Here is a 13,447-nt window from a genome sequence, read left to right as displayed (position 1 = left end):
CCTACTCTCTGTAATCAGAGAGCGGGGTATTGTGTGGTGTTTCTTTATTTGGACAATATCTTGGTACTTGCTCAGTCTCTACATTCTGCAGAATCTCACACGAATCAACTAGTGTTGTTTCTTCAAAGACATGGTTGGAGGATCAATTTACCAAAAAGTTCTTTGATTCCTCAGACAAGGGTAACCTTTTTTGGATTCCAAATAGATTCAGTATCCATGACTTTGTCTCTAACAGACAAAAGACGTCTGAAATTGATTTCAGCTTGTTGGAACCGTCAGTCTCAGTCATTCCCTTCAGTAGCTATGTGCATGGAGGTATTAGGTCTCATGACTGCAGCATCGGACACAATCTCCTTTGCTCGTTTTCACATGAGACCTCTTCAGCTTTGTATGCTGAGCCAATGGTGCAGGGATTATACAAAGATATCACAATTAATATCCGTAAATACCAATATTCGACTATCTCTGACTTGGTGGTTAGATCACCATCGTTTAATTAAAGGGGCCTCTTTTTTTCGTCCAACCTGGACTGTGATTACAACAGATGCGAGTCTTTCAGGTTGGGGAGCTGTCTGTGGATCTCTGACAGCCCAGGGGGTTTGGAAATCTCAAGAGGTGAGATTACCAATCAATATTTTGGAACTCCGTGTGATTCTCAGAGCTCTTCAGTTTTGACCTCTTCTGAAGAGAGAACCGTTTATTTGTTTTCAGACAGACAATGTCACAACCGTGGCGTATGTCAATCATCAAGGTGGGACTCACAGTCCTCAAGCTATGAAAGAAGTATCTCGGATACTTGCATGGGAGCGGAATCCAGCTCCTGTCTAATTTCTGCAGTCCATATCCCAGGTATAGACAATTGGGTAGCGGATTTTCTTAGTCGTCAAGCTTTACATCCGGAAGAGTGGTCTCTTCACCCAGATGTGTTTTTTTCAGATTGTTCAGATGTGGGGGCTTCCAGAAATAGATCTGATGGCTTCTCATCTAAACAGGAAACTTCCCAGGTATCTGTCCAGGTCCAGGGATCCTCAGCGGATGCGTTGACACTTCCTTGGAGTTATCAACCTGCTTATATCTTTACGCCTCTAGTTCTTCTTCCATAATCATAATGGAGCATTCATTTATACTGCTGGTGGCTCCAGCATGGCCACACAGGTTTTGGTATGCAGATATTTTTCGGATGTCCAGTTGCCAACCTTGGCCACTTCCGTTAAGGCCAGACCTTCTATCTCAAGGCCCGTTTTTCCATCAGGATCTCAAATCCTTAAATTTGAAGGTATGGAGATTGAACGCTTAGTGCTTAGTCATAGAGGTTTCTCTGACTCAGTGATTAATACTATGTCACAGGCTCGTAAATCTGTGTCTAGAAAGATTTATTACCGAGTTTGGAAGACTTACATTTCATGGTGTTCTTCTCATAAATTCTCTTGGCATTCTTTTAGAATTCCTAGAATTTTACAGTTTCTTCAGGATGGTTTGGATAAGGGTTTGTCTGCAAGTTCCTTGAAAGGACAAATCTATGCTCTTTCTGTTCTGTTCCACAGAAAATTTGCTAATCTTCCTGATATTCATTGTTTTGTACAGGCTTTGGTTCGTATCAAGCCTGTCATTATGTCAATCTCTCCTTCTTGGAGTCTTCATTTGGTTTTGAGGGCTTTACAGGCTCCTCCGTTTGAGCCTATGCATTCTCTGGACATTAAATTACTTACTTGGAAAGTATTGTTCCTTTTGGCCATCTCTTCTACTAGAAGAGTTTCTGAATTATCTGCTCTTTCTTGTGAGTCTCCTTTTCTGATTTTTCAGCAGGATAAGGCGGTTTTGCGGACTCCATTTAAATTTTTACCTAAAGATGTGAATTCCAACAACATTAGTAGAGAAATTGTTGTTCCTTCGTTGTGTCCTAATCCTAAGAATTCTTTGGAGAGATCTTTACATTCTTTGGATGTGGTAAGAGCTTTGAAATATTATGTTGAAGCTACTAAAGATTTCAGAAAGACTTCTAGTCTATTTGTTATCTTTTCTGGTTCTACGAAAGGTCAGAAGGCTTCTGCCATTTCTTTGGCATCTTGGTTAAAGCTTTTGATTCATCGTGCTTATTTGGAGTCTGGTAAATCCCCGCCTCAGAGGATTACGGCTCATTCTACTAGGTCAGTTTCTACTTCCTGGGCTTTTAAGAATGAAGCTTCTGTTGATCAAATTTGCAAAGCAGCAACTTGGTCTTCTTTGCATACTTTTTCTAAATTCTACCATTTTGATGTTTTCTCTTCTTCAGAAGCAGTTTTTGGTACTTCAGGCAGCTGTTTCCGTTTGATTCTTCTGCTTAGAATTTCAGTTTTTTTCATTATAAAGATTAAAACTTTTGATTTGGGTTGTGGATTCATTTTTCAGCGGAATTGGCTGTCTTTTTTTTTATCCCTCCCTCTCTAGTGACTCTTGCGTGGAGTTCTACATCTTGGGTATTTGCTATCCCATACGTCACTAGCTCATGGACTCTTGCCAATTACATGAAAGAAAACATAATTTATGTAAGAATTTACCTGATAAATTAATTTTTTTCATATTGGCAAGAGTCCATGAGGCCCACCCTTTTTATGGTGGTTATGATTTTTTTGTATAAAGCACAATTATTCCAATTCCTTGTTGATGCTTTCGCTCCTTTCTTATCACCCCACTTCTTGGCTATTCGTTAAACTGAATTGTGGGTGTGGTGGGGGGTGTATTTATAGGCATTTTGAGGTTTGGGAAACTTTGCCCCTCCTGGTAGGAATGTATATCCCATACGTCACTAGCTCATGGACTCTTGCCAATATGAAAGAAATTAATTTATCAGGTAAATTCTTACATAAATTATGTTTTTTGTTTCACAAAAAAATGGTCAAACTGGATCAATTTGTTTTCAAGCCTTCACCCTATTATTAGGCCCATTTCTCCCCCTTGGAATTTTAATCTGGTTCTTTCTTTTTTGCAAGGTCCCCCCTTTGAGCCTCTGCATTTCCTGGACCTCAATTTATTGTTATGGAAGGTTCTTCTTTTTTCTCTAGCCATTTCTTCTACTAGAAAAGTTTCGGAATTATCTGCTCTGTCTTCATATCACCCTCCTTGGTCTTTCATCAGGATAAAGCAGTCCTCCAGACTAAATATGATTTTTCTCCCAAGGGTAGTGTCTTCAGAAAATATTAATCAGGAAATTGTTGTTCCTTCCCTTGTGTCCAAATGCTTCTAACCCTAAGGAACGCCTACTACACAATTTTAGTCAGAGCCTTAAAATTTTATCTTCAGGCTACTAAGGACTTTAGACAGACTTCTAGCTTGCTTGTCCACTTTTCAGGTCCTAGAAAGGGTCAAAAGGCTACATCGGTGGCCATGGCATCATGGCTAAAGCAGAATACTCGTAAGACTTACTTGGTTGCGGGAATACCGCATCCATATAGAGTAACTGCCAATTCTATCAGGTCTGTATCTACTATTTGGGCCTTCAAAAATGACGCAGATTAGCAAGGTGGTAACTTGATCTTCTCTCATACCTTTGCTAAATTTTATCATTTTGATGTTTATGTTTCTTATGAAGCTGCTTTTGGCAGAAAAGTCCTTCAGGCTGCAGTGTCGGACAAATAGGAACTGCCCTTATTTTGTCCCACCCGTCCCCAACATGGACTCTCAGCTTGAGTATTGTATCCTACATGTTATGGACACCTAAGGACTCTCATCATCTTACGAAAGAAAACAGAATATATACTTACCGATACATTTCTTTCTTTCGGGATGATGATAGTCCATAGGACCTGCTTGGGTTTTTGCTATATGGGCGACAGTTCTTATTTGCACCTCTTAACACTGCTTTCTGTCTTTCCTACCTTTTCTGTCTCTCTCCTCTGCTTGACTATACATAAACGGAGTGGGGTAAGGAAGCTGGGGGATTAAAGCTCTTGTGAGGGTTCTTAACCTCCTCTTAGTGGCAGGAAATATATCCCACATTTTATAGACACATATGGACTCTCATCATGCCGAATGAAAGAAAATTATTGGTAACTATAGTTTCTGTTTTTATTGAAAATATGTTGCTCTTTCTAGTAAATCACTCCTGTTCACAGACATTGAGGTTTAAGACTCTGTTGCTAAGTAATAAAAGTTGCAGCTGCTAGATATTCTTATCCTGGAAATTAGAAACTTACTGCAAGTGAGAAAGAACTCTAGTACCTTAAGTTTATTATAAAGCAAGGGATATCATTTCTAAATTAATGATTCAACACAATGTTTCCACATCTGATATTAAACATCATGCAAGAAGTGACATAAGTTATCAACAAGGTTTAAGTTAAAACTTCTGGCATTCCATGTGTTAAATGGGAACTAAAAACATTTGGCACGCAGTTGTCTCAAGCACTTATTTATATTTGTCCTTCAAAATAAATAAATTATTCCCCCTTGTGATTCACCTTTTATACTGAGGCACTTTGACTATATAAGTGTAAATGTTTTCATATTGTTTCTGGTACTACAACTTCTGCATGAGTAGTTCAAGCATATCCAATTTAAGACTAATGTTTTATACTCTAAGAAAAAAATGGGGTTATAGTCAGTTACTGAATTTTCTAAGCAATATTTTTTTTTCAGGCTGTTCCTGCTTCAAAATACTTTTTACTGTACAGACAATAGAAAAGTTAATGGGAAATCATTATATAGACAGGATTTGATTAGATACCTTCACTTTGTTACCCGAACACAAGATTGAAAGAAAACAAATAGTTTGTTGTTCCACAGGGACACCATAAATTATTTTTCCTGAAAAGACTACTGTTTCGATTTGGACTGTACAATGCATTATCAATGCAAATAAAGAAATTTCAGTTCAATAGGTGCTCGCTCAACCTTTTAGGCAATGGACGCAGAAGCGTAACTTTTTGAGCTTACTGCAAGTTTAAAGTCTGACAATCTGCATCAGCAAAGTTTGCATGATATTACATTGCATTATGTTCCAAAAAATAATTCTAAAATATGCGTTGTATTTTTCATCTTTTTTGACCCAGATTTTGTATTGTTTTGTAGTCATCTTACCTGATAAGTATTAGTTATGTGAGACAAGTGGTAACTAGAAATAAAACCCAAATACAGCAGTTTCTAGATCTTTGCTCATATCATAGATGCTCACTAGCATGTCTTGGCTATCTATGCATCCTTTCAGGGATATATAAGTCTGGTCCTGCCCAGATTACTCGTGGACTCCACAGCTTGGGTATTGGTTCCCAGGAGTAATGGATTGTGGACTCTCACCACCTTTATGAAGGAAAATATAATTTATACTTACCTGATAAATTCATTTCTTTCATGGTGGTGAGAGTCCACTAGCCCCCACGCATTTATTTTCCCTCTTGATAATTTTTTTCTGGCTGTAGCTAGAGTATGCACCTCTTTTTTTCCCTCCTCCCTTTTGTGTTGTTCTTGTTTATTTTTCCCTACTTTCTTCTTTTCTGGCTTGGCTATACGCCCGACTAGTTTCCAGGGCTCTGGAAATTTTGGGATCTTTGCCTCCTCTTAGTGGTCAGGAGTATAATTACCAGAAGTAATGGATTGTGGACTCTCACCACCATGAAATAAATTAATTTATCAGGTAAGCATAAATAATATATAAATGTATTTATTTATTTACAACTATATAGGATAAAGCTTATTTAAAACAAAATATCAAAGAATCACAGAAAGCTCATATTTCCATGACAACCTTTGACTTCCTTGTTTACTTAAAGCAATGTCTATTTCAGCAAGTTTTAATAGAAAGAGTCACAAACAAGTCTGGAATGGCTTTGTTTTTTATCAGCAGTTGATAGAAAAATAATAGTTTAATTTTTAATATTCTGCTTAAAATATAAATGACTTTGACATTAGGTCAAAGTGAATGCTCAAAATAGGTTGAATAAAGAAAAGTTCAATATTTGAATTGAACAATTATGAATTCTTAAACACTCCAGGAGATGAGTATAAAAGAAACCTCCTAATGATTTAGTGTGAAATATTTCTCTAACACCCAGGAGATTGCATGTATCTTGTAAATCAGGAATTGTAGAATCTAATCAGGTGGAGGAAGCTTAAAATAGCATCTTTTTTTTTTTTTTTTTTTTTTACTATAGATATTGTAATTCTAGCTTTTAAATCAAGCTACAATATAAAAACAAAATTAGAAGACAAAAAGCTTACAAGGATTTATAGATTTCCTTTCACCAAGCTATACAATGTCCATCCTCTCTTTATAAGTCATAGCTGTCTTAAAGGGACACTGAACCCAAATTTTTTCTTTCGTGATTCAGATATAGCATGACATTTTAAGCAACTTTCGAATTTACTCCTATTATCAAATTTTCTTCATTCTCTTGGTATCTTTATTTGAAATACAAGAATGTAAGTTTATATGCCGGCCCATTTTTAGTGAGCAACCTGGTTTTCCTTGCTGATTGGTGGATACATTCATCCACCAATAAAAAAGTGCTATCCAGAGGTCTGAACTAAAAAAAAAAGCTTAGGTGCCTTCTTTTTCAAATAAAGATAACAAGAGAACGAAGAAAAATTGATAATAGGAGTAAATTAGAACATTGCTTAAAATTGCATGCTCTATCTGAATCGCGAAATAAAAAAATTGGGTTCAGTGTCCCTTTAAGGCTGCATAATGTCCTTTATTTTCTAAAACTTAAAATGGTTCAGTAGTGCTGATTAAATTGAATAATTTCAACTACTAATTAAAAAAAATTCTTGAAAATATCCTTGTCTTGGTCAGCTGCATTGGGAACGTTTTCACCATTCTTTTATCAGATCAAACTATAAGAATATTTGTTTTCCCCGTCGTAAAGGTCACTATGTTTGAAATATTAGAATCTATGTGTTATGTCTCCTGAGAGGCAATGTGTATTGTGTATGTTTTGTAGGTTATGCATTGAAACCTTTTTCATTATTTTTTTGCCTATTTTGTGTTTTACATTTCAGATATTCCCCACTTCATAATATCAAAGTGCCAAAAGATGATGGAATCCAGTATCCATCTACATTGCTCCTCACAGCAGATCATGATGACAGAGTAGTACCGTTGCATTCTCTCAAGTTTATAGCCACTCTACAACATGTTGTGGGTCAGATTCCAAAGCAAAGAAACCCACTTCTCATTCACGTGGATACCAAGGCTGGCCATGGGGCAGGAAAACCAACTGCAAAAGTCATTGAAGAAGTCTCGGATATGTTTGCTTTTATTGCAAAGTGTCTAAATCTTGATTGGATTCCATAAGTAAATATAGTACCAATAATAATACTAATAATGCAAGGGCTTTTTGTTTACTTTCCGAAATCAATAGATTCAGATTTAATATCATTTTAAAGTACTTATTATAAAAAGTTTTTTCTCCATCTCAAACAATAATATTGTAAAAAAAAAAAAAAAAAAACTTCTTGGACCATTAAATCATATATTACATTGTATTTGATATTTATGACTTGTTCAATAAAACAGATACTTCCATTTTATTTTCTCTTTTATGCCATAATAACACACTTGATTTTCTTTACATTTTACATACGTTTTTTGTATAATGGTGTAGATTTTAAAATGCATGGCTTAATTCTCCTTACAACATAACTGCATAAAATATTAAACCTGGAAAACCAAAAGTTTGTCATGCTTTTAAAATTAAATTACATTTTCAACATTCAAATAAATAATCTAAAACTTTATTTTGTAAAGACTTAATTTTGTTTGTGCATTGACAGTTAAAAATTTCACCCAATATTCACTTGTTTATCCAGCCAATCAAGACTATTACACAGTATTTGCAAATACTAGTTTTGCTACCTGACAGCAAGCAGAATTTGTAGTTTTACAATTACTTATTTTGCATACAAAATATTTTGTAGTATTTAAAACATAATGCAAATTAATTAGGAAATTAGTAGTATTGAAACTGGGATCACAAATTTAATAACATAAGCAGACAGCATTAGGGAAAGAAACAATTATGAGATAATAGCTTTTTCCTTACACTTTAATTCATAAACCAAGTTGTATTATAAACAATGCTAAGCATGGTTGAACTTTTTAGTTCTGCCTCATGTATTTTTTACATTTTATACATTTGCTGACCGTGTGCCAATAAAGATCAAGTTTCTTAATACAGTATATTATCTTGTTATCAATTGACTGAAAGGTTGTCCAAAATGAACAATTTGTTACTCATTACAAATTCCTTTGTACATCTCCTACTTATGAGTGTGATAGGGGACGTTTTTATTCTCTAATAATCACAAATACCTGTGTACATCTCCTACTCATAAGCTTGATGGCGACATTTTTTTTTAACAATTATTTCCTTTGTTTCATTCCATGTCAAATGACATAATCAACTTAGGATTCTTAATATTTATTTTGCTCAGTATACTTAAAGGGACATTAAACACTAAATACATTTTATAAGCATAGTATTGATACTATTCCCTGCATCCCTCTAGCCATGGGTGCTGCCATGTTGAAATCTTTCTTTCACTACATTCCAGTGCAGACTTGTTTGCACATGGGCAGCAACTCTCTTTCTGATACCTGCAGTGTAACCTAGGTTCCATAATGTCAGCACCCATGATTATAGGGAGGAGCATGAAATGTATTTAGTGTCTCTTTTAATAAACTATCAAGGCTTTCTAAATGTCATGAATTTAGTTTTTTATCTTAGTTTGTGTGTGTACAGTGGCAAGAAAAAGTATGTGGCAAGAATTAGTAATAAAATGTCATCTTCATCAAAGTCACAAGTATAGACACACACAATGTGCTTAAGCTAGCTTCACACAGATAATTATAATCTTTCATGTCAGATTTAATAGTAAGCTGATCCTCCTTTGGCAATAACCTCAACTAAGTGTTTTCGGTAGCTGCGGATTAGACCCGCACAATTGTAAGGAGGAATTTTGGACCACTCTTCCTTACAGAACTGCTTCAGCCATATTATTAAGATGTCTGGTGTGAACGGCTCTATTGAGGTCATTAAACAGCATCTCTATGGGGTTAAAGAGACACTGGACCCAAATTTCTTTCATGTAATTGGCAAGAGTCCATGAGCTAGTGACGTATGGGATATTCAATCCTACCAGGAGGGGCAAAGTTTCCCAAACCTCAAAATGCCTATAAATACACCCCTCACCACACCCACAACTCAGTTTTACAAACTTTGCCTCCTATGGAGGTGGTGAAGTAAGTTTGTGCTTGATTTTTTTTATTTCTTCTATGATAAGCGCTTCTAAGCATTCTGAAGCCCAATTTCTCTCAGAGTACAGTGTTTGTCAGAGGGATGTGAAGAGAGTATCGCCTATTGATTTTTATGGTTTTTCTCACGGAAAATCTTTTCAAGGGTTCTCTGTTATCGGTCATAGGGATACATCTCCTACCTCCCTTTTCAGATCGACGATATACTCTTATATCATTACCTCTGCTGATAGTTTTCAGTACTGGTTTGGCTATCTGCTATATGTGGATGGGTGTCTTTCGGTAAATATGTATCATTATTTAAGACACACTCAGCTATGTTTGGTGCTTTATGTATTTATATAAAGTTCTAAATATATGTATTTACTTATATTTGCCATGAGTCAGGTCTATGTGTATTTCCCTTTGCAATTTGGCAATTTCAGTATGGGAATCATGTTTTACGAAGTTTTTTTCTTACCTGGGGTATAGTCTCTCTTCCAATTTGACTTGTTTTTCTTTTAAATCTTGCAGGCAAATTAGGCTCGCAAGAGCGCAAAATGCTGTTATTTATTGCGTCATTTTTGGCGTGAGAATTTTTTGCCGCAAATGTGCGTCTGAGGACACAAGTTCGTAATTTCCTGCGTCTTGGTTGATGCCAGGTTGTATGACGCGAGTTGAATCATTTCCGGATGTTTGTTGGCGGCAAAAAAAAATGTATACTTCCTTTTGCGTTGTGCGTCATACTTGGCGTCAAAAGAAATAATTTTACCTCACTTCCCATATGCTCCTTGCCTTCTTTATGCTCAGAGGGCTATGCTATTTGCTTTTTTGTCAATTTTAGCATTTGCATTTTTTCCCTATTTCTGAAACTGCTATATGTGGAAATAAGATATTTTTGTTTAAATGTTGTTTTTTCTTTTACATGTCTCAATCTGATCCTGTCTCAGAAGCTGCTGTAGGAACCATGCTGCCTGAACACAGGTCTACCAAAGCTAAGTGTATCTGTTGTAAGCTTGCGGAGATTATATCTCCAGCTGTAATATGTAACAGTTGTCATGATAAGCTTTTGCATGCCGAAAAAGTTTCTATTAGTGCTAGTACAGTATCTGTTGTCCCCACAACATCTAATGTACATGATATCCCTGTTAATATCAAAAATGATCTTGCTGATGCAATACAGAATGCTATGTCTGCTATTCCACCTTCTAATAAACGTAAAAGGTCTTTTAAAACTTCTCATAATACTGATGAATTTTGTAATGACCGACAACATACTGATATATCCACCTCTGATGAGGATCTCTCTGACTCATAAGATCCTACTTCAGACATTGACATTGATAATTCAACTTATCTTTTTAAGATTGAGTATATTCCTTCTTTGTTGAAAGAATTGTTGATTACTTTGGATATTGAGGAGTCTGGTCCTCTTGATAACAAATCCAGTAAACGTTTAAATTCTGTCTATAAACCTCCTGTGATTACTCCTGAGGTTTTCCCTGTTCCTGATGCTATTTCTGATGTTATTGCTAAGGAATGGTCTAAGTCTGGTACTTCTTTTGTTCCTTCTTCAAGGTTTAAAAAGTTGTATCCGGATGGGGGCGGAGCCGGCCAGGGATGAACGTGGCCTCATTCTAGTGAAGCTCCAGAGCAGCCAGTCTCGGCGGACGGTCTAACGGGTGATTCCCCAACACCCAAACTCACAAGGGCATGAATTAGTGTCATGATTGAGAGGGGGAACTAGACCACAGTTCAGATACAAGCCACAGTACAACGGAGCCCAGCAAACAATGACGGATGCTCCGGCCTAGCACAACCTCACCACAGATGGCGCAGCTGAATTGTCTGGCTTCTTGCAGTGATCCATAACATCGGGACATTTCTGGAGCATTAAAGGAGATAAAAAGGTACCCTCTTCAGTGAGACTAACACGCAAATACACGGAATCCTCACGCAACACAAAATAAGAAGTGCGTTGTCCTTGGGGCCTGGGCCTCATCAGTAATACTTGCATGACACATGAACGGCCACCTGAGACAAGACTGCACAACATAGCTAACGCTTACCTCGTAGCTACTACAGACTTTCACAGGAACCATAGACCCATCATTGTAAATACACTAACTAAAAGCAAGACACTTTATCAGCGCTTAATATCGCTAATGGACACTGATAGAGACTGATACTGTTGCCGGTAAATTACAAGGCAGACAATCACTAGATAGAGATCACAAGTGCAAAGCCGACAAGAAACCGATTTTGATTGCATCGCTTCCCACACCGCTATCATGGCGGCAAGGAGCAAGTCTAAGGGGGACAAAGGCACAAAACTGTTGTCGTCGAAAGGGAATACATTTAATGCCTTCTTTAAGACCCTTGAAGGCCCAAACACCAGCACTGAGGACACAACCATGTCTGACACTATGGACAGGACAGAGGATATCACTCTCAGCATAGAGAGCCAAACCACAACAGTCACGAAAGCGGACGATAGCTCCTTACCCACAAAGGATGATCTCTCCGGCTTTATTGCTCAAGTTAATAAAACTATAAAAGAAGGGCTGACAGATGTGAAACGAGAGGTTAACGCCCTGGGGCACAGAGTACTTCAGTTGGAGGAACAATTTGAGGAGACCTCTGGTAATATGGCAATTGCAATCGAGCAGCAGAATTCCACCATCTTACAATTGCAGGTGCCGAAATTTGCGGATTAGAGGCGTCCCCGAACAAATTCAACCTGCCCAAATATTATCATACTTGCAGAACTTGTTCAAATACCTCTTAGAACTGAAAGCAGACAAAAGCATTCCAATAGACAGGGCCCATAGAGCCCTAAGAGCTAATTAACCCTCGTCAGCCCCACCCAGAGACATTGTGCTGTGCTGCCATAGCTTTATAGACAAGGAGAAAATCCTGCAGGCGGCCCGAAAGAAGTCTCCAATCAAGTTCAGAGAAGATTCTATTCAAGTGTATGCTGATTTAAGCGCCCTAACACTGGTTTTCAGGACCATTGTACTGTTAAGTTATACACCTATTTAGCAACCCAGTTCTCTATTTCCCCTACCTCCCTCTAGTGTTAGATCAATGTTAGAATCGTTCCCCGTGCCAAGCCCGGCTTAGCTCCTGGCTACAAGCTCACTTCCCCACTTCAGATAGCGGTAGAGCTATCACTCTCTGTCATTAGGTTCCCATTTGTATTGAAGAATTTAATGAACACTAACCTAATACTGTTTGCTGTAGAGATTGTATTTCTTGTTATGTATATGTTACGTCATGTTGTTAACAATGTTTTGTTTTATTTGTCAGCTCAGTTTCCACCGTGTGGGGTAGGTCATACTTTTTAACATGTAGCTCCCTTCTGTGCATCTCTGCTCCTCCTCGGGCTCCCTTGAGAAGGTATACCACAACCTTTCTTGACCAACTACATCAGGTAAGATTTACAACACAAGCGCATCCTGACCATTCAGATGACCAATTATGACTGACAAGACACTTGTAATAATATCACAGAATACGAAAGACCTTAACTCACCCACTAAACGCTCCATAGCACTAAGAGGCTTTGTCAAACATAAAGACTCAATTGTTTTTATTCAAGAAACTCATTTTTTTTAAAAGAAGCTGAGCCTAAATTTTCATCTAAGTCCCACCCGCTGAGTTTCCTTAATTCTTTATCTACCAAAAAGAAAAATGGTGTAGGCATACTCATACACAAAAATATACAGTTTAAGCTAACGAATAGAATAGTAGACAAGGAAGGCAGAATACTAATCCTGGTGGGCACCCTCTTTAACAACCCGGTGACTCTAGTGAATGCATATGCACCCAACGCCAACAAATCCAAATGTTTCCATCATCTACTAAAGTTAGTTTCAGATAACAAGAAAGGGACTTTAATACTGGGGGGGTCATAAACACAGCCCTCGATCCGAAGTTAGACACATCCGCCAGCAATCCGCAATCACAGAAAAGACCACCCAACGCGATATATAATTGTTTATCACAGTTGGGTTAAGTAGATATTAGGAGAGTGCAACACCCCATCTAAAGAAATTACACTTTTTACTCTCATCCTTGGTTGGTCTACACGAGAATAGATTACATGCTAATCGATAGAAATCACTTATCTCTGCCACTCCCTGGTCAGACCACTCCCAAATAAGTATTGAATTGATATGGCCCAACCACCCTGTCACTCCGTTTGTGTGGAGAATGGATGATTCTCTCCTCCGCTCCTTA

At 37.4% G+C, this 13,447-nt stretch overlaps 1 protein-coding gene across 1 annotated transcript in view; it reads left to right on the top strand.

Moving 5' to 3' along the window:
* PREP (prolyl endopeptidase) overlaps positions 1–8,152 on the top strand; it is a 551,073-nt gene extending 542,921 nt beyond the window's left edge. The window contains exon 15 of the mRNA XM_053710588.1: positions 6,973–8,152. Coding sequence (XP_053566563.1) covers positions 6,973–7,267 — 295 coding nt within the window. The 3' untranslated portion in view covers positions 7,268–8,152. The remainder of the gene's footprint in view (positions 1–6,972) is intronic.
* Positions 8,153–13,447: the final 5,295 nt, after the last annotated feature.

The sequence above is a fragment of the Bombina bombina genome, chromosome 4 (assembly GCF_027579735.1).
Source record: "Bombina bombina isolate aBomBom1 chromosome 4, aBomBom1.pri, whole genome shotgun sequence".
NCBI classification, from domain to species: domain Eukaryota; kingdom Metazoa; phylum Chordata; class Amphibia; order Anura; family Bombinatoridae; genus Bombina; species Bombina bombina.
Note: the sequence above shows the minus strand (reverse complement) of the source record. Positions and strands in the feature narration are given on the sequence as shown.